Raw genomic sequence first — 26,054 nt, forward strand, 5'->3', positions numbered from 1 at the left:
ACTGATATTCAAAATCAAATCAATACGGATAATAAAAATGTGTAAAAGCTCTGTGAAGACCCACAACAGTGCACACAGCTCGCAGCACAAATCATTCACTCTTGAGCAGATAGACTGACTTTCACCCACTGATATCAGAACAGCATTATGAATCATGTGCAGAAGATCAGCATAATAAATGTCTTACTATATATTCACAAAACCCACTTCAAGACGACAGTATTCAGAACTGTTCACAGTGTTTTTATTATTTTTGATCAGGTTACATTTCAGCTGCAGCTGATTTGTCCATAAGGAAGAGGACGTGGAAAATGCAGCTTGTATTTGTAGTGTATAATAAAAGCGGTATCTTTCAATATGAACATCACCATTTTATGCGGCTGAGGTTGAGATGAAGCGAGAGAATGCTGCTGGAAATCACGATTCGAGTATTCATTACTGAGCCAGAAGCTGATGTACTTACCCCAGTTTACTAGCTCTGCACAAGCAGTTCATTTTACTTGTGCGCAAGAGAAAACATATTAAACCAGTTCAGAAGCGCTGTTTCCAACACTATTCATTTCCTTTCACTAACCTTTCAATAAAGCACTGAAAGAACACCGTATGCAAAATACCTGCGATACCAAACACAGGCCACAATAAAAAATAAAACAATTGCAGTGAAAAAAAATAAAGTACAATCTAAACGCCTTATTTCTATGTAATTGTTTTGTGGAATACAAAAAGACAGAGTGACACTGTAACATATCAACAGTAACATCCAAAAAACAACTACAACACAGAAGGGACCGACAGGAAGAGGGTCCAGATCCGTGGTGAGGAGGAGAACCGGCGTTTGGGTTTGTTCTCCTCTCTGAAGGACTTAAGCCAGACTCTTCTGACGGGGTTTAATTCTTGGGTACAACTGAGGAAGAACAGAGAAACTATTATAATACACATACAGTAAACACAGTCTTTGGCACATTAGCGCTTCAGAAAAACCTTTCGTTTCAGACACATCCTGTCTTCTGCTTTAGCACATCAGTTGGAAAAACCCTTGGCAAACATCACATGCATATTTGGAAAGACAGGCTCAAGCGATATTAAAGTCAGTGAATGAACCACGGATTCTTACTTGTGCTATCAAACTGAAAAATTGAACTGAAGGTGAATTGATCAAACACTAACTTCTGAATTAAATACAGATGAATCCTGAAAGCTCCTGAACTGAAGCTTTACACATTTTTAAGGCTGTTCAAACTCTCATCAGAGCTTTAATTACAAGCTTCTAGAGTAAGATCCAGAATAGGATCATCTTCCAGGTGTGACTGTAGACATGTATGGCGTGTGAAGCAGTAACTGGTGTGAGTCACTCACCCCCAGCAGGTTTCGGGGGACGTAGCCCTCTCCGCTGGCCGAACGCACCCACCACCACTCGGTCTCGTCCTCGTCCTCCCGCCGCTCCACCGTCATGCAGTCGCCCTCTCTGAAGGACAGCTCGTCGCCCTGCTCGCTCTCGTAGTCCCACAGGCAGTACACCACCCCGCGGTTCATGATGCCCATCTTCTCCTGGACGCCTGCACAGCACAGGAACACAGCGCAGGCTAAGACCATGCTCTTAATAACAATATCCTGCAGATGTAAACTGGAACAACTGATGTACTTAATGCACTTTAATCCAACTAAAGATATACTGCAGTATATTTGATTGAGCTAAAGAGGAACTATTGCAGGTTTACTTCAGGTGCACTTTAAATATCTTGCATTAAAAGACCGATGTTATTAAAAGATCATAAAATGACATTAAAACACATTTTAGTTTAATATCAAGAAACATGCATTGTTCACAAGTAGTACTCCAAATTAAGTTGCTTTATAAGTTTTATATCAGTAAGTCTCAAGTGATATGTGTGATAGATTTGAACTATATTTAGTATGAAATAAATGTATTTTAAACACATTTCTTTTCCACTAGAGAGGAGTGTTGTGTTTTTCATGTTATTTCATGTATTTTGAACTACAGACTGAGCAGGAGGCTCAACCTGAGCATATTCCAGGATCCCATCTATTTCGGGAGTGTTTCTTCTTGTTGTTTAAATGGGCTTCGATTTTTCATATTTCTCACATCAATTCTTGACCAGGGTGTCTACAGATATGAACAAGTTAAATTAAAGACTTGTTAATACGTCGTGATATCAAATGTAAGACCAAACCTCACAGAATCGCAGGAAGCTGGAGAAACAACATCTGACGTGTTTATGTTTTGAAGCAGATGTGCGGACGGAAATGCAATCTTAACAGCAGCTTGAAACAGATTTGTAGAAATCTAATTTTATATGATCATTTGCCGTCAGATTTCAATCGAATATGCAGAGAACTCAGATTTGGGCAAGGCTTGAGCGAGCCGAGCCGGTCATCACTGGCTCACCGTAGAGGAACTGAGAGCACTGAGAGTAGCCCTCCTCCATCTCCTCACACTTGTCCGCTGCCGTCTGCATGTCGCTGTAGGTCATGGCAAACACGGCCGCCCCAGACTCCACCAGGAACTTACACACCTGCACGTTATTACAGGACGCGGCGCAGTGCAGGGGCGTCCTACACACACACACACACAACAGCATCATCATCTATCCTCACTTGATGTGTTGTTATTGACATACTGATGTAATCTTTATTTTATAATGATGAACAGCTGTCTGTAGATCATCCCACATACTGCTCCTTACAATAAATGTGACATTAAATATTGATTTGACTTAAAACGGCATTATAATTGTGCCTGCAAATTATTTTTAAATTGTAGGTTATCGTGTGCTTATACTGAAGTCTCAAAGGGAACAGTCGATGTTGATGTATTATAACAAATATCAGAGATGTGTGTTTGTGGCACAGTTGAACTGAATGAAAGCACGTAATGTGCACGCACAGCACTGGAAGTGGTGGGTTAAGCGTTGTATTTGAGATCTGAGGAGTGTCTGTGAGTGTGTGAAACGCTCCTCACCATCCGTCACTGTCAGCGGCGTTCACATTGACCCCAAACTGCACCAGGAACTTGACGATGTCTGTGTGGCCGGCACACACTGCGTTATGCAGCGCTGTGATTCCCTCATCGTTGGGCTGACTGGGATCCTCCACCTGTAAAACACCCATCCACCACATTCCTGAATTCATACGTCAAACACTACTAGTCAGTGACACACAGATCTTCTTCAGGGTTTAACAGTGAATGAGCCTTTCCTGGTAAATGACCCCCTGCACCAGCTCCAGCTCTCCCTCCAGAGACGAGTCCAGTAACAGAGCCAGAGGATTGAAGCGCACTCTCATGCTGTGATCGATGCGCTCCGAGCCGGCCTTGCGCAGGTTCGTCCTCTTACCCTGCACACAAACACACTCATGCTCACGCATCCGACAGACGTAGTGCTGCATAAATAATGATAATAACCTTTCCATTGGAGGTCAATATTTGATACAACTATTAGAGGGTAAAACATATTTAAAGTTGTTCAAATGAAGTTTACGGTAGGAAAATGACAAAATATCTTCATGGAACATGATCTAATTTTTGGCATAAAAGAAAAATGGTTAATGATTATTTTGACCCATACAATATATTTTTGTCTATTGCTACAAATACACCTGTGATACTGACACCATATTTGTTGACGGCCCTTTTTCTCAACAAAGTTGAGTATTATGGAAGTATTATGGGTAAGAAGTGAATCCCAAGTCTACCTGAGCAATTATTAGATGTGATAGATTAATACTAATTAAAAGAGTAGCAGCTCTGCATTTGGATTCATTGGTATTTATTATACACTGTTATAATTTATTATACTTGTTAGAGCACTGAGTGTATTTTTTATTGATTAGTGGCAGAATTAATACGCAAAACACCAGAACTAACTGACCAGTCAAAAGATGCTTTTAATCAAAAAGCACACAGCGTTGGGAGAGGATAACTAGATCCAGTTAGCTGAGGCTTATAATGGATAAAGCATTCACTGTACAGCAGAAGATTTTAATGTTTTGCCACTATTTAATTTCTTAGAAATCGAGGAATCGCAATTTTTGAATAGAAATATTACCAAACGTTTGAATTAGACACTTTGACAATATGCCGGGGATAACAGTAAAGAGAAAAGAATGACGTGATTAGCGGCTCACAACGCTAGACACCATTCACACGGAATGAGCTTTTGTGCTGACAACAAGGACAGTGGAAGAGGACAAACATACAAGAAGATGAGTGAACTCCTTTTAACTTGAGCGCTGTGTTTTCAGACTGCCGTTTCCTGCATGAGACGTGAGTGCAGGAGTCAAACACGTCCATGTTCACACAGAAGACACAATGGAGCAGAGCGCAATCAAATAAAACACCTGTGAAGAACTACTGCTGTATGTCTGATATTTCATGTTTGCTTCATTCTGACTGACTGAAAGCTGCTGTTCATTGTTTTTACAGAACATTTACAGGTGCTGGTCATATAATTAGAATATCATCAAAAAGTTCATTTCACTAATTCAGTCCAAAAAGTGAAACTTGTATATTATATTCATTCATTACACACAGACTGATATGTTTCAAATGTTTATTTCTTTTAATTTTGATGATTATAACTGACAACTAAGGAAAATCCCAAATTCAGTATCTCAGAAAATTAGAATATAACTTAAGACCAATACAAAGAAAGGATTTTCTTTCATCTCCATAAAGTTGGTCAGCAGCAGGAAGCATGAAGTGCTCTAACACTTCCTGGTATACGGCTGTGTTGACCTTGGACCTCAGAAAACACAGTGGACCAACACCAGCAGATGACATGGCACCCCAAACCATCACTGACTGTGGAAACTTCAGAACTAGACTGAGAGACCATTTAAAGGCCTTTGCAGTGTAGCGTATCAGACCCGTACCAGACAAATTAAAGATTCGATAAGGACCATGGTTGAAACATGAGGAGCCGAATTCCTCAGAAAGGCAACAGGATGTTGTAAATCAATTCCTAGTGCCACCAGTCAGAAGCAAGTCCACTAACAAACCAACTCTTCCACAGAACAGCTTTCAACATTTACACCACTAGAACAATTATTGACAATTTCAATTCGGAGAAGAGTTGTCAAATTTGGGGCAAGTAATCAAGATTGAGATGCACAGCCTGACCATCACATGCAAACCCAAATTCGGACCACTTTTATTGATTTGTATATTTTCGTTCCTTACCTACCTATTGGTATTTTTTTTTTTTTTTTTAATTCCATTTTGTGTTTTTTGTTCTGTCACTGTCATTATGTTGCACTGTGGAGCTTCTGTCACGAAAACAAATTCCTCATATGTGTGAACATACCTGGTAATAAAGCTCATTCTGATTCTGATTGATAAGATAACATATGTTTTATGATACCCCGAGGAAAGACAATCTCTAATTGTCAAGACAACATTTAAGGTGTGGCCAAAAAGGCCAGTTTAAATACTTAGGACACCATCGACCGCATCACAGCACAGAGACAGCACTCATTAATAAAATAAATGATATTTGCTTTAATTCTGACTCTGGCAAAATATCGGTGCTGGTATTACTAGATCTCAGTGCTGCGTTTGACACTGTCAATCATAACATACTACTAGAGAGACTGGAAAACTGGGTCGGGCTTTCTGGGATGGTACTCAAATAGTTCAGGTCATACTTAGAAGGGAGAGGTTATTATGTGAGTCTAGGAGAGCATAAGTCTAAGTGGACGTCCATGACATGCGGAGTCCCACAAGGGTCAATTCTTGCACCGCTCTTGTTTAGCCTGTATATGCTCCCACTAAGTCAAATAATTAGAAAGAACCAAATTTCCCATCACAGGTATGCTGATGATACCCAGATTTACCTAGCCTTATTGCCAAATGACTACAGCCCCATTGACTCCCTCTGCCAATGTATTGATGAAATTAATAGTTGGATGTGCCAGAACTATCTTCAGTTAAATAAGGAAAAAACTGAAGTCATTGCATTTGGAAACAAAGATGAAGTTTTCAAGGTGATTGCATACCTTAACTCTAGGGGGGTCTAAAAACTAAAAATCAAGTCAGGAATCTTGGTGTGATTCTGGAGATAGACCTTAGTTTCAGTAGTGATGTCAAAGCAGTAACCAAATCAGCATACTGTCATCTAAAAAACTTTATCACCAGCAAGATGGACTACTGTATTGGGCTCCTCACTGGCCTTCCCAAAAAAACCATCTCATACAGAACGCTGCTGCCAGGATTCTGAGTGCGGTTTCAGCATGCTTCGGCCTGCACGCCTGCTGCTACTTAGCCACAATCGGAAGAAACACCACCTAGTCTCGTCAAACTTTACTTCTGTTCTTTTACTTTAGTTTATTTTATTTTCTGTTTGAAAATAAGTTTTGTAACGCTGTGTTTTCGAGTATGACCTCGAGTGCCCGTTTAATATTGTCTTCAATATTGAACATTTTCACAGCATTCTAATTGTCTGAGATACTGATTTAGGGGATTTTCCTTAGTTGTCAGTTATAATCATCAAAATAAAAAGAAATAAACATTTGACATATATCAGTCTGTGTGTAAGATTGTAGTTCATGCATTTTTCTGCATGAACAAGAGATTTGTTTAACATTTACATCATGTTTCCAACTACATGTGTGCAGCATTTGGAATATCATTTTCTTTAACTAGAGGCTTAATAAAGAACTAGGTACTTGAATAATGTCGTAGTTACATTTTCAAGTTGACTAGATATTAAAAAAAAAAACAATTTTTAAAATTGTTAAACATTCTAAAAAATCTAGATTAAAATGTTTTGCCATATCGCCAGTGTTGGGGAGTAACTAGTTACATGTAACTAAATTACGTTAAAAAAATTTTTTTTAGATAGTTACATTTTATATAGAGTAACTTGTAATCTGTAACTTATTCCATTTCCAGAGTATCCTCCCCAACACTGGACATCTCCCAGCTCTAGAGGAGAGTCAAGCCTGATTTAGGGCACGTACCAGTGGAGAGGGAACCTGTCCGGTGACCTCCGGCGGTTTCATGCTGAAGGTGTCTTCTGGAGCCTCGAGCTCGGCGCCGCTGGGATACGGAGGAGGAGGATACGGAGGGAAGTCCTCCAGGAAGCTGTCAGGAGGATGTGGAGGAGGAGGGCTGTCAGGCTGGGCTGGTGGAGGGAGGAGCGGGGCCGGGTGTGGAGGAGGTGGAGGAGGCAGGTCCTCTCCTTCAGTGTCTGGAGCCGCTGTGGACTCCTCCGGCTCAGGGACGGCCTGCTCTGCTCCCTCCAGTGAAGCTTCATCCTCTCTCTGAGGATCTGCGGGCGTCTCCTTCTCCTCTTCTGCTGGAGGAGTCACCGCGGTCTCCATCGCCGCCAGAGTCGTCTTCTGGTACAGCAGCTTCTGGATGTTGGGGCCGCCCGGGCCCTCGGGCTCCGTGATGGAGCTGCGCTTCTTCAGGGGTCTGGGCGCATTGTAGAGCTTCTTCCTGAGGGCCTCGAGGTCGACATCGCTCTGGTGCCAGGGGTTGGAGATGAAGGGCAGCAGTTTGGTGGGACTCAGAGGTCTGGGGATCCTCTCGCTCTCAGATGCTCCAGCGGTGGGGTCCTTCTCTGCTTCGGGGCCACTGGACGAGTCCAGGTACGGGTTCTCTGGGTGCTGGCCTGCGGGGGTCACTGGCTTCCCATAAACTGCATGTGCATCAAGACAAAAACAACTATCAACTCAACAAAAGAGTAACAAATAACTTTGTGTTTAGAGTGTTCTTACACTTATTCAAAGCCACTTGTTACCAACAATTAGGAGTGTAATGGTTCACAAAATTCATGGTTCGGTTCAATACGACACGATACGGTTCAGTATGTTTTCACACAACCAACGTGCAAATTCTGAGTTATGCCGGTGAACATCTTGATCTCAGTCAATTCATTGTAGCCCACAGAAAGTGAAAGTAAAAACCTAAAAGACGCTGCATATTCTCTCAAAGACGACGAGAGACGAATCTACTTCAACATCTGCTGATAATGGTATATATAGCTAACTGGGTTATTCCCTTAATATTTCTCTTGTGGCCCATACATAGTGAAAAAAAAAGAGAGAGAAGAAACATATTTCGTGTTAAACAGGTCGCCTTTGAAAGTTGGTGCTTGAAACAGTCCAAAGCTTTTTATTTTACTGATTTTTATTGATGACTGCAGTATTAATATTTTAATCATAGGCCTTTAATTAATTGTATAATAGATCTGTTTTAGCAAGCTTTTAAAAACCTTAATACCTTAAATACTTTTTAATTGAGGAGTACATGGCCTAATCTTCCGTTATCGTTTTGACTCATGTCTGTTCTAGAGACATGTTACAACTTTTTGATAAAGCTCTCATTGGTTTTCTTTTGGACATATGTTACAAATTTATACGGAATGCATTTATGACTGTAAAGCATGTCTGCGTGTGTCAAAACAGTGATTAAAATCGAAATCACAAAATTTATAAAAAAAAATCATGATTATTTCTGTCCATGTCGCACAGCTCTAATCAATACGAATATTTGTATCGTCACATCCCTACCAACTATTCAACTCAAGTTTATTTGCACAGCGCTTTTCATGATACAAATCATTGCAAAGCAGCTGTGCAGAAAATTTAAGTTTCTATTTTAAAGTTTCTTCATTATGTTTAGTAGTAACAGCTGAAAACCCCTCTCTTTCGAAGGCGGTGCCGCGGCATTAATTGAATTCAGTCGTTCTGATTCAAAAAATTCTTATTACCTGCTGTTGTTCTTGATTTTTCAAACTGTCTCCAATTATGCCTTAACCGTGTGAGCAAAAATTGAGTATGGTATATTTCAGCTGTTTTATGCGCTGGTGCCTCACACGCACATATTCATTGTAAACAGCGCAGTTCAGCATGAGCAGCTGGTCTACTGTGGCATATTTTTGCTCATTTTAATATTTTTCCGTCATACTGAAATCATATGCATATGAACATTTAAGAATAAAAAAATCCTCCTACCCCCTAAAAATTCTCTTCACGTCAGTGCGCTCTTGCGCAATACATTCCTCTCGCGTTGCTCAGTTGTGGACAACGTAAAAGTGTTTGATATAAATGTTGCTGTGACATTTTATACATGAATAGTATTAAAAATTCAGATTTAAACTAGTATAATAACACATTAAATTGCTTAAATTATTTCTATAAGTTAAAGTTGCCAACCTTAAAAACGAGTTGTCATGACTTTTTCATTGTATTTTTTTTTACAGTCTGATAACAAGCTGTATTCGTTTTCCTTTTTTTATTATTATTTTTGTTTTAGTTTATTGAAAATAAATTGGCTAAAATAGAAGCAGACACGTTTAAATTAAAACAACCACAAAAAACATGACTAGGTCATGAGGGAAATATAGGTTTTATTTTATAGAAATCGCCAGATAAAATACAACTACTAACAGATTTTTAAATGTATTTAAAAGAAATGTATAAAGTGCAGACATCAGTGGGCAACAGAGTTCCTTGGGGAGCGTAATTCGTTGACCCGGTCCTTTACCCGCTTGCTGTCAGCGCTGGACATGTGGGGAAACCTCTGGGAGACAGTGCTTGTAACATAAATGATCCAAAAATGCTTGTAGCTTGTAGTTTGAAAAATCAAGAATAATAACAGAGTTAATACTAATTATTGCTAAATGCTGGACCGTTCCCATTTCGCTCTGCATATGGAGCCTGAAGATTTTTTTAAACCAAGAATGAACCGAAATGAAAATGAAATAAAAAAATGTAGCTTTTAATTTTTGTTTAGTAGACTGTAGCCTAAGACTATCCTACATTTTAAAAAAATAACAAATTGTAAAAAAAATTATGTTTATTCCTAAATATGCAGTTATATTATGCGCCGTTGGCATGAATTGTACTCGTGATGGAGCAGTGGTCGAGCGCTCTTGGAGCGAGTGAAAAAATCCCTACTCGCTCCAGTCCAAACTCCAGTCCAAACTGCTCACATAACTCTTCTCGGCAGCAGAAGACGGTTTTGCAATCCGTCCCCGCAGTTTATAAACCGTACTCACGAATTCATAAACTGTTCCCTCGGTTTAACAAACCGTGCCCACAATTTTTTTCACTTGCAGATCACCAGATCTTAATCCCATCGAGCTGGTGTGGCACGCACTGAAGGAATTTATCAGACTTCAGGTCAAGCCAAGAAATAAAGACGAGCTTCTTGAGGCCATTGTAACTTTTTGGTGCAATTGCTTGACAAAAACTGTCTGCAACAGATAAATTGACCACCTTCAGAAGGTTTTGCCAGCTGTAGTGCAGTACAACGGATGCGCAACTGGAATGTAACTAATTTATTGCAATTTTGTACATTTATTGTAAACTTGCTATTATTTAATAAACTTTAGACTTACAATAATCTGCTGTCTCTTATTTCTAAGCATTTCAAGATATCATGTATATGAGACACCGCAATTTAAAGTAAATTAATTATCAGGAAAAAATTCAAGTGATCAAGAGGGTGCCTCCCTGTCATTAATGTGCATTAATAATTTTCGCACAAACACTTGAGTTTGATTATTCATACACATTTTGCAAATGCTTTACAACGTAAATAATTGTATTAAGTAGAATGTGTAATTTACATCGGTTTATTTGAAGGAAAATCGGTTTTCTTTTTAACATCCACTGATGCTCCACTCAAGGCTCCCATAGTTCTGAGTGGCTCAACTCTCCCCGCGCGTCTGACAGAGACGTGAAATGAAATTTCAAACATACAGAATTAACTTTATCCGCGTAGAGAAGGTGGAGCGTGTTTCAGTAAGACCATGGCAGCACAAGCACTGCATATACATTTATTCGTTTTTTGTTTTAGTCTAATTAGGCCTAAATAATGGGAACTAAATTATACATGCTTCACGTTTTACTAAAATAAAGGAAATAATTAATAAAACATGCAAGAATGTCTAAATTAGTGTACATACAAAAAATAGAAATTCCCAAGACGTTTTCTGTCAAAATAAAGGACAGGTAACGAATAACTCAATTTTCAAATCAATGTTGTTTTATTAAATGAATTTTAAAATATAATATAAATTATATATATTACAAATAATACTGCACACCTTTCAAATGTGTCAAATCTAAAAATAGGATTTAATACTATGTTGCTTAAAGAAAAAATAAGCACAGGCTCAGGCACAGTCTTGATATTTATCCTGCTTGAATTCGTTCTAAGAAATGCACATAACTTCAAAAATACAAAACTTTCGTCTGTGGATATTAAATATTAATAATATTAAATATTTCAACTACAGTGTTTTTCTTTCATTTTCCCTGACTGAAGCCATCAAATCTAACACATCAGTGAGGCAAAACTGACGTCTATTAGGGAAAATTTAGGTGTGTGAATGTGTGTATCAGTCAAGAAAACTCCAGTTTTGTGAGCTAAAAAAAAATGTGTGCATATGTTTAGTTTTATTCTGTATACTATCTATTAGCCTATAAAACAGAATTTATACTTAGCTGTTGCATTGTGTACCCTTTTCACCTTTTTGCAGAATGAAAAAATTAAAAACTCTGAAAACATGCTTGCACGTTTTTATTTTAGTGTAATTTCATAGATAAAAAAAAAAAAATATTTACATGCATCTTAAGGATCCCTAATTGTGAATGTGAGGGGGGCGGCACGATCGTGCTCTGCCTAGAGCGGCATTTGAGCTTGCTCTGGCCCTGGGCTCATGATCAATAAGTTGTGTTCACCTCAATCTGATTCGGTAAAGTCAAACCGCAGACAGTGAAGCTGCATCACTGAGCGCGCGGGACTCGCTGTGAGGCGGGAACAGAGGATTCCGCTTGGTCTTAAAGCCTCCCGGAAACATCCACGATCACAAATAACAATGATTTTCGTAAAATAATGATTAATTATTAATTGATGATTTGTTATTATCATTATGGTCTTGTGAAAATAATAATATGGGCTGCGAGAAAATTATGAATACAAAGAGTACTACTTCTGAGTGAAAGCATGTTTCAGCCCAGTAACACACCGTTCCTCAGAGCCAAAACACAGACCGAATTCTGTTCAGCTGGAGGGGGTTGGGTTTTGGGTAGTTATTCATGGGTTGTGGGGGTCGAGATAAAAGTGTGAATTGCTCTTTCATATGGACAGTGTCTTATGAGGCTTTCACTTGCTGAACCGGTTTATATACGACTGTAGTTTTGATTATATTCACAGTGCTGGCTCTCTCCGACGAGAGAAATGCAACATTCACACATTACACTATTCCTTTTCGTCTAAATTTTAAAATTATACATTCATTATCATGAAAAATTAAAGTGATGAGACGGCGCCTCCCTGTCATTAATGCACATTAATAATTTTTGCACAAACACTTGAATTTGAGCTTCTTATCACGAGTAAAATTCATGCCAACAGCCAACATATTTAGCTTGATCAGAAGGTTGACTGCAAGAGTACAGCGGGATGTTAAGAGTTTGTCTGTTTCTTTTACTGATTATTTTCGGGTTAAAGCATGATTTAAACAGATTCACACTCAATCGCTTTCGCAATAATGCGTTCAAACAAATGTAATCTTACAGTGCTACATTATCAGCATGCTATCTGATTTAGAAATCTTGAAGTTAATCGATCTGTTTAGATAAAAAAACTGACAAAAATATACTGTTATTTTCATCACAAACAAAATATTCACAGCAGAAAGCAGCAATTAAAGATGTAATGCTTACAATGTTATTAGTTTGGCATGACGGCCGCGGCAACACAAGCACAGCACATCCGCCGAAAATCAACCTGCAGCAATGCTCGTTCATCGACTCGCCGAGCTTTACTTTTGTAGGTCGCATGCCAGTAAATAATTCGATAATATGACCATGCAGTCAATACAGATATTTAATAAAAACATTAAAACAAGCAGGGCTGTAAAATAAAACAATAAAAAACGCACGCCAGGTCTACACTGGACACGAGTGGCGTGATCCAACAAAAGACAACAGAACCCAGTGATGGATGCACTGGACTCGATCCCCATCAGTGAACTGATGCTTGTTCTGTTTATGATGAAATGTTCTGATGATTTGACACTATAGTGTGATGTCATCAAGTTTAGACACACTTTTAGCACAGTGGAGCACAGATGACAACTCTCGCGTCCGGTGTAGACACAGACAGTGACTGCTCTATTTACAAATAAGTTATATAAGAAAAATAAAAAATCTAAACCAGTGGCATAACGAGATGGAAATATAGACTAGAAAAAATATGAACAGGTCCTCCGTCCATGACACTGACTCACTGCGGAGCTGCAGTTTTAATCTGAACAGCTCTTAAAGCTGAGTGGTTAGCTGGGCTAGTATTAAAAAAAATAGCATCTTTCCAGCATTAAGGTAATAACAGTACTGTTTTTTTATCATCTTGTTGCAGTTATAAATTTGAATGATAAAGAACTATATTAAAACTTGTTTTGTAAAATTTCTTCGTCATTTGAATATTGATTTAAAAATCGGTTTAAATCATAAATCAGATTTTTTTTTCTAAAATAAACAGGGATTTTTTTTTTTGGCCATATGATATTACCCTACTTTAAAAACAAGTAGGAAGAAGGTTCCCTTTAAAATTACTTTAGTTGTCAATTACTAAAGCTTTTTTTTTTACATCGTGTGAATGTTGTTGATTATAATGAGAAAACTTGAGTTTAATTGTGAGGACGTTTTATTAATTCTTTAGAGTTTACTCGTGCCGGTTTAATTTTATTCGTTTCTTGTTTTAGGCAAATTAGGCCTAAATAATGGGAACGAAATTATACAGTGCTTCACATTTAAACATGCAACAATTTCTTAATCAGTTTACAGACAAATGTTTTTCCCCAATAAGTTAAAGGACAGGTAACGAATAACAAAAATGCATGTTATTTTAGCTATTAACCCTCTAGAGTCGATTAACGCGGATACGCGTTATGAGTCATTTTCTCCTGATAACCCCGAAAAGAACTTAAATTACACTTTCAGTTTTAATCATACAGATAAGAGCAATACATCAATCGTATCTGTAAAGGGTCTACTTTTTTTTGGAAAAAGCCAGAATTACAAAAAAACTTTGTGCACTTATAAAATAAAGATAACAAACAAGGTGTGCTGTCTGCAGCCTTTGCCTGCGCTGATCTTCATTTACAAACACGTCATTAAAATGAACTGTAACTCCGTGAATACTCAACGAAGAGACATGAGAGAGATATCTATAGAAAGCTTGACATGTCTACTTTTAAACTAAACAAGTGCCGCCGAAAACAGATATTCTGTGATAAAGTAATCCTTATGAAAACAACAAAATATATTTATATTGAAAATATAAATTAAAAAAGGCTATAGGCATAATATATGAAAATATTGACATTTTGCATATTAATCCATGTAGCCAACCCCCCTTAAATAGGCTACCACTTTTAATGCTCCGATGCAAAGTAAACCACAATTTCTTTTGAATAATATAACGCATAATATAATATAAATAATACTGCACACCTTTTAAATGTGTCAAATCTAAAATATGGTTTAATACCATGTAGATTAGAGAAAATATTATCACAGGTTCAGGCACAGGCTTGACATCCTGCTTGAATTCGTTCTAAGAAATGCACATAACTTCATAAGTACCAAACTTTCGTCTGTGGATATTAAATATTAAATATTTTAACATACAGTGTTTTTCTTTCATTTTCCCTGACTGAATCCATCAAATCTAACACATCAGTGAGGCAAAACTGACGTCTATTAGCGAAAATGTGCTTTGATGCGCTTGTTTGATAACTTGTGGTTAAAGCGCCACTCAGTGGTCAAAGGCTGCAAATGCACTTTATACCGCCGCCACGGCGGTACGTGTGGCGGTAAAAAGGGCCTTTTGGATGTCTACTTAGTGTATCCCCCAATTGTAAGTTGCTTTGGATAAAAGTGTCTGCAAAATGACTAAATGTAAATATAAATGTAGTAGCTTATCAGTGGTGTCAATGTCAAGTTGATGTCCATATGGCAGAAATGTACAGAAAAATTCATGCAGTTAGTTAATGACGTAATCAAACAGACGGTAAACATTATTAACTGCAATGATGATATGTTGCGATTAAACCAACAACACTAGCGCCCAATGTAAAGTTGATTAGAAAACTAGATTAAGGAGCTGGGATAGACAAGCCCCTCTTGACCCTGCAGAGGATAAAGCAGTTTGGAAAATGGATGGATGGATGGAGGAAGGCCCCAATATAAGAGCAAAATCACAGCACAAACTAGCTTGAATCAGGATTTTGTTTCAGGAGCTTGAAAGTAGAGGTTGACCGATATATCGGGCCGATGTTTGTAATTTTGTAATATATCGGCATCGGACGATATTTGATAAAATGAAGAGAGCGCGCCATACGTTTGAGATCATTTTACTTTGTTGACTGTTTCCCGTCAAGGAGACCGCTGAATGCACCTCTTTAAATAGTAGGCTTATTAGTTTGAAAAATCCACCATACAGTGTATTAGATCGTGACAGTGACAAGCGAGCGCGGGTTTGACTAGATGTATTTGGAGGTTATTGCTCACGTCTCGTTCGGCACAAATCCAAATGTTTCCATATTCGCAATGTATCTGAATGTTAAACTACTATTTTATTTTTTTTTTTACGTAAACTAGGTTTGTACTTTACACGCATGCGCACATGGACTGAAAAGATCATCCTCTTTACATGAGCAAAAACGTCCTTGCCATAACAGCAGAGTGGACCCGATATAAGGTCTATTTAAACTGACCAGGGTAACCTTTTATGTTTGGTTGACTGTTTAATAATGAACAGACTGTGATGTAAGTTTGAAATTAGAATGCACTTTAGATGTTCTGTGTCATTTATACCAAACACAAATGTTGCTGGTTGCTAGTGAGTTTCCAGCACTACTATTATTTATTCTTTATATATTAAATTTTTTATATTTTTCAGTTTAACTGATTTTTATTTATAATGTATATTTAAGTTTACATTTATGTTCCAAAGTTGAAAATTCTGCTTGATAAATGCTCTAAAACTGTTATGTAAATGATTGACAGTTTTGTTTTGTTTTTTAGTTTTTTACCCGTTTTATATATTTAATACTTGGTCAGTTTATTGATTTTTTTAGGTTAACTTTAGATAAATATTATATTCAGTCAGTGCTCAATAAATGATAAGTTTAGAAATGTTGTGTCTCCACTTATTATTTGTGTGACATTTTAGCATGCAAATATATCGGCCCTAAATATCGGCAGCACATCGGCAATAGAAAAATCCATATCGGTCAATCTCTACTTGAAAGACCTCAACAAAGCAAACTTTTCTTTTTGTTAAGTACGTGAGTGGATGGTCTCCATTGCTAACCGTGGTTGAAATCTTCCAGAACAACATGTGATTACACAGTAAATCATAGTTTAATGATAGTACACACTAGTTATATACAAATTCAGTCTTATTAAAAACATCAGGCTTCTTTTAGCATTACACTTGAGTTGGTTCACTTTCTGGCAGTGAAACAAACAAGTTTGCACAATTATACTGTGTATCGTGATGTCACAGGCTGACGATAGGACAGTATGACAGTTGAGCACATCACCCAACACTAGATAAGGACACCTAACATAAGTGTGAGCAGCTGGCCTTCTCTTCTGTAGTTCTGACTAGGGTTGGGAAAGAAAATCAATTCCAAAATCAGATACTTAAGGTCAGGAATCAGAATGAAGGTTTCAGTTCCACCTATCAGTTCCTGTGTGCGCATCTTTTATTTTTAGGTGGTGGAAAGGAGCCGTTACAAATGTATTTGTCTTTGAATCATTCATTCAAGAGATTCACTCAAAAAGTGATTCATCCAATAAAGAAACAAGTACATCTTGAGTGAGTCATTGAATCATTCCATTTAGAAATTCCATTAAAATAAAAGTTTATCCAGACTCTTGCAACACTATTTAGCAGTTTGAGTCCAGTTTTTATGTAGCCAGCTGATTTTTGTTCATTGTATTCAGCAACAATTAACAATTGCAAAAAGACACACAAAGTAAATATGTTTGATATCTAAATGCTTGCCTTTTTGTCTTACCTTTTTTTTTTGAACCACATTGGAATCAAAACTGTGAATGGATCAGAATCAGAAATGGAATGGATCAAACGATATCCAACCCTAGTTATGATAGTGTTGCAGCATCTATCATTCTGGTGTGAGTTTGATGTAAAAGGGACGCAGGATGAATCCAGTCATATATGTGTCCCTGGAGCACAAAACCAGTCTGAAGTCTCTGGGGTATATTTGGAGCAATAGCCAACAATATATTGTATGAGTCAAAATGATGATTTTCTCTTATGCCAAAAATCATTAGGATATTATGTAAAGATCATGTTCCATGAAGATATTTTCCTACTGTAAATATATCAAAAATAAATTATTGATTAGTAGTATGCATTGCTAAGAACTTCATCTGAACAACTTTAAAGATGATTTTCTCAATATTTAGATTTTTTCACATCCTCAGATTCCAGATTTTCAAATAGTTGTATCTCAGACAAATATTGTCCTCCGAACAAACCACACATCACTGGAGAGATTATTTATTCAGCTTTCAGATGATGTATAAATAAAAAAATTGTAAAGTTGACACTAAAGACTGGTTTGTGCTCCAGGGTCACATATGTTGAATGAACTCATCTGTCCCGGTGAACACAAGTGTCTCTCACCGCTGATGAAGTTGCTGCCGCGGTTCTGGGCTCGGCTCAGCGCCCCCTGAGTGCCCTGCGGCTGCGTGTACATGGAGTAGATGGAGCTGGTGGTCAGCATCTGTGGCTTGCGCAGGAGCTGCCCGCCGGAGTCTTTGGCTCCAGGATGCTCGGGGCTGAAGGGGTGTACAGTGGCGGCTGGGGGAGCCTCCAGTTTGGAGGGCAGGGGTAAAGTACCACCAGACTGGACGCCAGCGGGCGGCTGCTGAGCCGAAGACTTACTCTTCCCAGGGAAGGTGCCGGCCGTCTTGCTGTATCCCATCTGGCCACCAGAGGGAAGGATGGCCTGTTTCGGTTTAGTGGGAACTGGAGGAGGAACCTTGACGGTGTTCTTGACAGCGCTCTGAATCAAAGGACATATCAAAATGTCACTGAGGACTTTTAAAGGGGTTATGAACTGAAAAACCAAACTTCCCTTGATCATCTGACATATAAGACTTATTTGTACTATAAAAACATCCTGTAAGTTTCAAAACTTTCTTGTTAGTCTAAAAACAAAATGACAGTTTGTGGAGTGTTCTACTCTATGATGATTTTAGTGTGGATAAACACCGCCTCTGCAGAAGATGATCAACGCCTGCTTCTACATCGCTGCCTGTTTAGCCCTGCCCACTGATCCTACTGCGCTTCCTGTTTAGCCCCGCCCACCGATGCTACTGCGCTTCCTGTTTAGCCCCGCCCAACGATCCTACAGCGCTTCCTGTTTAGCCCCACCCACCGATCCTACCTCATTGCCTATTTAGCCCCACCCACCGATCCTACCTCATTGCCTATTTAGCCCCGCCCAGTGAACAGTCAGGTCTACGCAGAAATCCTTACAATAAAGATGCTCTGAAGACAAGACCCTGTGCAGAGCCAAGTTGAGGAAAAAGTCTTTGTATCTCCTTCCTTCTAATACCAGTCTTAGGAAAGAGAGAATTAACTATCTTTAATGAAGTCCCACACAGCGTCAGTAAGAACTCCTTTGTCCTTTGTTCATTGATTCGTGTGTTTCATTTACAAACAAGGCATAATTCATTGCGGGATTTTCAGAAAGATTGAAACAAAAGCACGATGCTGTGCGACCACAGTGTGATGAAATATTGATGACATTATAAGTGGACCTCAGAGAACAGAACAAAACAAAACCTATTCAAATGTCCACCTGGTATTGTTCAGGTATTAAGAAAGTAGTGAACACAAGAGAACGTGTAATGCGTTAAGACGTCTGGGCATTACCAGGGCGTCTCTCGCAAGGTCCTCGCTGCTCTGGTTCTTCCGTAAAGAAGCTGCTGGTGGATCGACGGACTCAAACATGGAGACCGGACGCACCCTGGGGTCCTGCTTCAGCACCTCTGTGTTACCTGTTATGGGGAGCAGACAAATTCACAATACATTTAAACACAGACCAACTGGGTGTTACACATCCAATGGGGATAGGAGGTGTGGAGGGTCACCTAGGTTTTTAGATGCCTGGGTCACCATGCGGGGCAGACTGGACGACTCAAAATTACTGCCTGTCTTCATAATGGATGAACTCCAGTTAGACATCTTTGAGGACACCTTGCCTGAACACAGACAGATTACACTTCAGAGAACAAACCTTGTGCTGTTCAGGGATTATAAGTGAATCAATGTCTAAATGTATCGTTGTAAAGTGATTATGTCTCTTCAGAAGACTGCATTTGCAATCTCTTGACAAACGTTTTGAAGCCTCAAAGTTTTGGAGACATTGACATTCAAAGGAAGGAGGCATACCTCTCAGGTTTTATGAAAAATTATTGCATAAGATGTTTTAAGATGAATGAAAGTCTACTGGATCTTGAAAGACATGTGAAGTAAATGAAATTTTATATATTTTGGGTCAACTGTCCCTTTAAACAGAAGACTCTCACTTTGAGCGTGGGAGTGATGGTTAAGAGTTAAATTAATCACTCAACATTTTTTAAATTAGTCATACAGACACTACAAATCCATTTATACATGACTGCATGAGTGAGAATACAGCAGATCATTATTTTATATGCTTTGCAAACGTGCACTTCATGGCTTTCTCATGCACATGCCAGATTCATTTATCCTCATTCATATCCTCAACATACCTACAGATTCAGTAAAGGATAAATCTCTGAAAGAAAAAAAAAAGTGGATAAAGATGTTAAAAGACATTTTTAAAATGTTGCATAAAAGATGGAAGGGTAGAATGAGACGTTTAAATTACTGTTATCTTGTAGTATATTTGATATTTTTGTCTGTTTTGTTAAAGCTGCTAGCTGTCCATCTGCGTAGTTTTTTTGGCTAAACGCACAAGATTTGTACAAAATGTTTTGCACAAAAGTTATGAGTGCATCACAGACAATTAAAACCTAACAAAAATCAGATCAGCATGTTTTTGTATGCATGTGTGACATCTCTACTGCTAACCTGCAGTAAACATGAAACTTTTGAATTATACATAGAACATTATATTACCATTTAGACACACTAAACAGCCCAGTTCTCTCGGATGGGTAAACGGGGATCTACAAACCTGAGTCCGGGTGAGTGCTCTTGTCCTGATGTGGTACAGTCGCTGTGCCGTCTGGGTAAGTGTGTTTAATGAGCAGGTCCTGTTTCACGGGGCCCCTGGGCATCGTAGAGGACTGGATGTAAGGGCCGACCGCAGCCACACGGGCCGGTCCTGTCTGCTGCACTGTCTGGGCATCTGAAGGCAACTGGAATAAGAGGACATCAGCAGTGAAACCACACACCCTGATCAGGGCAGAACGAGGACAATGGGAAACCACAACAGATACCAATCTTACTGTGCACATTATTCCAAATAATGAGCTTTTCGAAAACTCTAAAGCAACAGCAAATCAATTTAGCAAAATAACCAAATGTTAAACCTGTCAAGCACCTGTATCCCTACTTATAAAACCAGTCAAATCTGCCCATGATCCTGCTTTCATTTTCAGATTATTATTATTTTAACATCCATAGTCCTCCATACTGCCTTAAAGAATTTGGGAATTTTCAAAATGCTGTTTTACAAACGGCTGTATTGAGTTTAGCCAAGTTTACCCTTGGGATCATTTTTGACATTTCAAAAGTAGTATTTTTTTTATATTTCAAACACTAACTGAAGCTGTAGCTTTGTGTATTTACATTCAACTTTGTATGAAACTTGTTCATCAATGATGAACTGCCTTTAACTATCATTTTGCATTATTGACACTGTTCTCCTAATGAATGTTGTTCAGTTGCTTTGACGCAATGTATTTTGTTTAAAGCGCTATATAAATAAAGGTGACTCTGAAGGCCTTGGTTTTTCAGGATATCGTGAACTACAGGCCATAAGAGGGACCAAAACTATACAGAAAACCCATGCTCTGGCTGAAAATCACTTTAAAACCAAGTAGAAAAAACGTACTGAAATAAGTTCATAAAATCAAGTTAAAGTGAAAATGTATAAAAAAAAAATTTTAAGCACTCAACGTTGAACTACATATTTACATTCACAATATCAACGGCCAAAAGCCCACACAACCATTTTATCCACCTTTTTCCTAAACGCAGAAGTAGGCCTATGGTGAGACTTGCGTTTCATTAGCCGCTATAACGAGGAGAATAACAACGTGCAGAAAACAGTAAAACACCAGTGTGTTCTTAATTAACATAACGGATTCAAATAGCATGATAGGACACATGGATTGTCAATATCAAACAGCAAAATGAACAGTTTTGTACATCTGATTCAAGATTTTTCCAGTCAACTAGTAGTCGTTTATTTTAAGACTGACTAATTGCATGTTTATTAATAAGCCATTTAAATCATTATAATGCACCTTTAATTGCCTACAAGTACACTAAAAGCTTGTCACAGTGCACTGGGAGAAGTAATGATTATGAATGTGTCAGGAAAAAAACAGTAAGGAGACTGCATTAAACATTTTAATATTTTGATAAACTAGTGCTTTTCTCAGTTTAAAGGGGTCGTATGATGCAATTATAATTTTCCTTTTCTTTTTCCTAGTGTTACAAGCTCTTGGTGCATAAAGAAGATCCGTAAATCTGTAGATCGTTGTGAAAGCGAAGCTACTTTGTTTGGTCTTCCAAAAGAGACAACTAGAAATCAGTGGTTAAGTTGTATTTACAACACTGTTGTATTCAACCTTAATATTGAGATGTGAGCAGTGCATTTTACAGAGGATGAGGACTTCCTGTGAGAGTACCATACAATCCCTTGTCTGCTTCTATAAAGTGGGGCAGTTACAACTTTCCAGTCTGGCACTTCTTCAATTTAAAGAATTTGACACTGATGATTCAAACGTGAATTTTGAGCAGTATAGAGTAGCACTTGTTGTTTGTCATTTCTCCATCCACAAACCCAGACATGGATTTATGTTAACGTGGTAAGTTTAATCAGTAATAATGTCCCCACTGAATGTCACACTCGTCTGTGTGTGAGGACGTTGTGCAGCGCAAATCTGTGAATGAATGTTCGGACAGATTTTCCATCTCGGGGAGTAGAGAGCAATGAACACTGTGTAGGGATTCAATCAATCCTCATATCAATCTGAACACAGTTCATGCATGAACCTCTCTTCTAATGAGCTGGTTATATGAATTAGGTCTGTTAATTATATTATATTAGACATGCAAAATATGCTGGCCAATCAGAGCACACCTCGCTTTTCAGAACGATGAGCTTTGTAAAAATCGACGCGTTTCAGAAAGGCGGGGCATAGAGAAGAAAAAATTATGTACATTATGCGGAAAATAATGTGTTTTTTGAACCCTAAAGGTGCTGTATGTAGTGGTTGAACTAGGTTTGCAGTCCTAATTCAAAACATTGGAGAGGGGTTTTTTCACCCAGCCTCAAGAGAACCTGATGATGAATTGAATTAAATTAAATACTCTGTGTTTTCTGCCAACTGACAGCCCGGGGTGCCAAAATACAATGGGCAGGTTTCACAAACCAAAACAGAGACTGTATTCCCGGCCCGGAATACACATTTTCAGAGAAAAACTGACTGTAGCATTGTTTTTTAGTTAAACAAGTATGTTAACTTAGGACGTTTCTTAAATATCTGCAACTAGATAACATATTATGGTATTTTTATGCTTTAGTGGAGTTAAAATCTTACATACAGCACTTTTAACTTTGTTAAAAAACTTAAATGTTTAAGTTGCTTTGGATAAAAGTGTATGCTAAATGCATGAGTGTAAATGCAGGCTTGTAATTGGCATGAATGCGTTGGCTGGTGTGAACAGGAGAAGTGTCTTACGCTCACGGGGAGGTTCTCCTTCTGCTGAAGGGCAGCTTTCTTCTTCCACAGGCGATCTCGCAGCTCACTGACTCGTCTGTCCATGCTGGCCACCTCCTGGTTCCTCTTGTTCAGGTTCTCTCTCTGCTGCTGCAGTTTAGCGCTCTGCTCCAGGTTCAGGTTCTTCCTCATCTGGTGAACACACACACACACACACACACACACACACACACACACAGGTGAGATGTTTCGACAGAGGCCTGAGGCTGTGATCTTCACCTCCTCGGCTCGGCTCTGACCTGTAGTTCCCTGCAGAGTCTGTCCAGCTCGGCCACAGAGCTGTGGTTACTGTGAAGCACATCCAGCTGGCCGTTTTTCAGGGTCTCCAGCTGTTTGCTCAGGTCTTCCACTTTAGACACGGCGACTGCGAGCTCCTTCTGCTTCTGAAGGAGTAGACTGTTCATCTGCTCCACCTGCTCCACTAATACAAACACACACACAGCATAACGTCCACTGCCTGAGCTCAAGATCCTTCAGCCTGGACAGAAAACACTCAATGTGACATGACTGCTTTCATGGACACAGGAATAGGGGTGCACGATATACATCGGATGATGATGCGCATCTTGTCAGTAAAGCCACTTATCTAATCAGAGGTAAATACCATCAGGTACGTGATTTCCCATAGAGCAGCTGTTACTACACGTTAACGGACAAGCTGTGCAAATCCACATTCAGTATCAGCTTGGATTTGGCATAATAGGGGCCCTTTAAAATGAATGATTGAAATAACTGGAGCAGAAGAACTCACCCAGTTTCCCGTTGCTGAGGCGTTTCTGCTCCACCTGTCCCTTCAGAGCTCGCACCTTCTTCACATTCGCCTCCTGTCTGTCCACCGTGTCCCTCAGATGCTGCAGCTTCTTCTGCTCCGAGGACGTCTGCTGATGTCTGTGCTCCTGCTGCTTCAGGAAACACAAGCGCTGCTCCTGCAGGACAGAGAGAGGACAGGCCGATATCTGCATCATTGCTCCTATTAAATAGCAAAGACACTTTTGTTCTGATGTGTTATGGTGTACCTGGGAGGCCAGGAGCTGCTGCTGGGTGTCGATCTGATGCTGCTGTCTGGCAGACATCTCCTGCAGCTCTGCTAGAGTCATGTCCATCCTCGGGCTGCTCACCTGCACAACACAACACACCTACATCAGTCTCTGAAATCAGTTCCTGTTCGACCAGACTGCATTCCTCTCATGCCTTCATGTGTGTGAGTCAAACACTGGGATTACACTACACGAGGAACTGAAAGACACATGAGTGATCTAGGACTGAAACGATTCCTCGAGTAACTCGATTACAAAAAATGATCGAGGCAAATTCCTCTGCCTCGAAGCCTCTTTTAATTTATTTTAAATCTGACGTCAGGTTCTTTCGCAATGATTTTTTTAATGTGACAACGCGTTTACGTCACCCACAAAACAGAAGGAGACACAAGCGCTGTGTCCTAAATCGCATACTGCAAGGAGTCAGCAGAGTTTTGATTTGAAAACGTAAAGAGAACGTCGTGGTGTGTGTCCATTGTAAGATAGAGCTGGTATACCACAACTAGGGCCCTGTGATTTCCGCTGGAATCCAGTCATAAAAACGGAATTTACTGTTTAACGCGGAATGGCACGGAATTTGCCAAATTTTGAATGAATTAATCAAAAATAGGTCATTGCACTCACATCAAATCATGATATGGACTAATATCTGTAAATAATAGGGCCGGAACAGTCTATTAAAAATAAATCCTGCATGTTCTGCGTGTCTGTGTTAATGAATGGAGCAGAAGCGCGTCTCCGTTTATTCACACACACACACTGAAGCGCGCGTGACGCATGCGGTGATTTCAGCGTCTGCTGTCTCACTAAATAAGACGTGAACACATGAGGAACATCTCCAGAACTGCTCTGACAGTCACTTCATGAGCATCTGACCGTTTGATTTGAGTAAAACTAGCATCACATCACATAACTGTAAAGGTACGTCAACCCGTCAAAATAAAAGTCCGGTTTAGTTATTGCGGTTTAGTACCAAAAAGTTTGCTTAATTTTCAATAATTAAAAGATAAATTAAATTAATGTTTTGAGTGTTTAATGTGCATCTCAGAAAATGCTTTATTTAAAACCCCAACTGAATGGCACTTAAACGCACTTAATTCATCTGTCAACTTTATTGTCATTGTTCACAGTACAAGTACAGACAGAGAAACAATGGGTAATAATTAAATGTTTATTTTTGATGTATGCATTGCATTCTATGCATTTAAAAAATAAAAATTTTCTAAAAAAGGAAACTTAGTTGTTCATTTTAAGAGACCCAGGAGTCTTATTTTCTCTTGCATAATTAATATTGCACTTTAATTAAGCAAAAACACATTTTATCCGATTACTCGATTAATCGATGAAATTTTTGGTAGAATACTCGATTACTAAAATATTCGATAGCTACAGCCCTAGAGTGATCAAATTGAAAAACGTACTGTACCATGGTATAACAATAATACTCACTCTCTCAAGAAAGTAACTCGTAGTCTTTAAAGCAAATGGAGAAAAACTAACTTGGAAGTTTTTAGAATTGCATGGAAAAACAGTATGTCCAGCTATAGACAGGCTCTAAAAACTGCTAGGGCAGAGCATATCCACAAACTCATTGAAAATAACCAAAACAATCCAAGGTTTTTATTTAGCACAGTGGCTAAATTAACAAATTACCAGACGCCACCTGATTCAAATATTCCACCAACGTTAAATAGTAATGACTTTATGAATTTCTTCACTGATAAAATAGATAACATTAGAAATACAATAGCGAATGTAGATTCTACAGCGTCTAACACTTCAGTTTCATCCATCGCACCCAAAGATAAACTGCAGTGCTTTACAACTATAGGACAGGAAGAGCTAAATAAACTTATCACTGTATCTAAACCAACAACATGTTTATTAGATCCTGTACCCACTAAATTACTAAAAGAGCTGTTACCTGTAGCCGAAGAACCGCTTCTCAATATCATTAACTCGTCGTTATCTTTAGGTCACGTCCCAAAACCA

General features: G+C 38.8%; 1 protein-coding gene across 1 annotated transcript in view; it reads right to left on the minus strand.

Moving 5' to 3' along the window:
- Nucleotides 1-227: 227 nt before the first annotated feature.
- LOC132157505 (apoptosis-stimulating of p53 protein 2-like) overlaps nt 228-26,054 on the minus strand; it is a 33,170-nt gene continuing 7,343 nt past the window's right edge. Inside the window, exons 5-18 of the mRNA XM_059566875.1 lie at nt 24,042-24,143; nt 23,777-23,951; nt 23,265-23,446; nt 22,987-23,157; nt 20,247-20,430; nt 19,174-19,284; nt 18,956-19,080; nt 17,699-18,080; nt 6,976-7,658; nt 3,220-3,354; nt 2,981-3,117; nt 2,408-2,574; nt 1,357-1,556; nt 228-904 (exon numbers count right to left, since the gene is read on the minus strand). Of these exons, the coding sequence (XP_059422858.1) occupies nt 863-904; nt 1,357-1,556; nt 2,408-2,574; nt 2,981-3,117; nt 3,220-3,354; nt 6,976-7,658; nt 17,699-18,080; nt 18,956-19,080; nt 19,174-19,284; nt 20,247-20,430; nt 22,987-23,157; nt 23,265-23,446; nt 23,777-23,951; nt 24,042-24,143 (2,796 nt within the window). The 3' untranslated portion in view covers nt 228-862. The remainder of the gene's footprint in view (nt 905-1,356; nt 1,557-2,407; nt 2,575-2,980; nt 3,118-3,219; nt 3,355-6,975; nt 7,659-17,698; nt 18,081-18,955; nt 19,081-19,173; nt 19,285-20,246; nt 20,431-22,986; nt 23,158-23,264; nt 23,447-23,776; nt 23,952-24,041; nt 24,144-26,054) is intronic.

Source organism: Carassius carassius, chromosome 14 (assembly GCF_963082965.1).
Source record: "Carassius carassius chromosome 14, fCarCar2.1, whole genome shotgun sequence".
Classification (NCBI taxonomy): domain Eukaryota; kingdom Metazoa; phylum Chordata; class Actinopteri; order Cypriniformes; family Cyprinidae; genus Carassius; species Carassius carassius.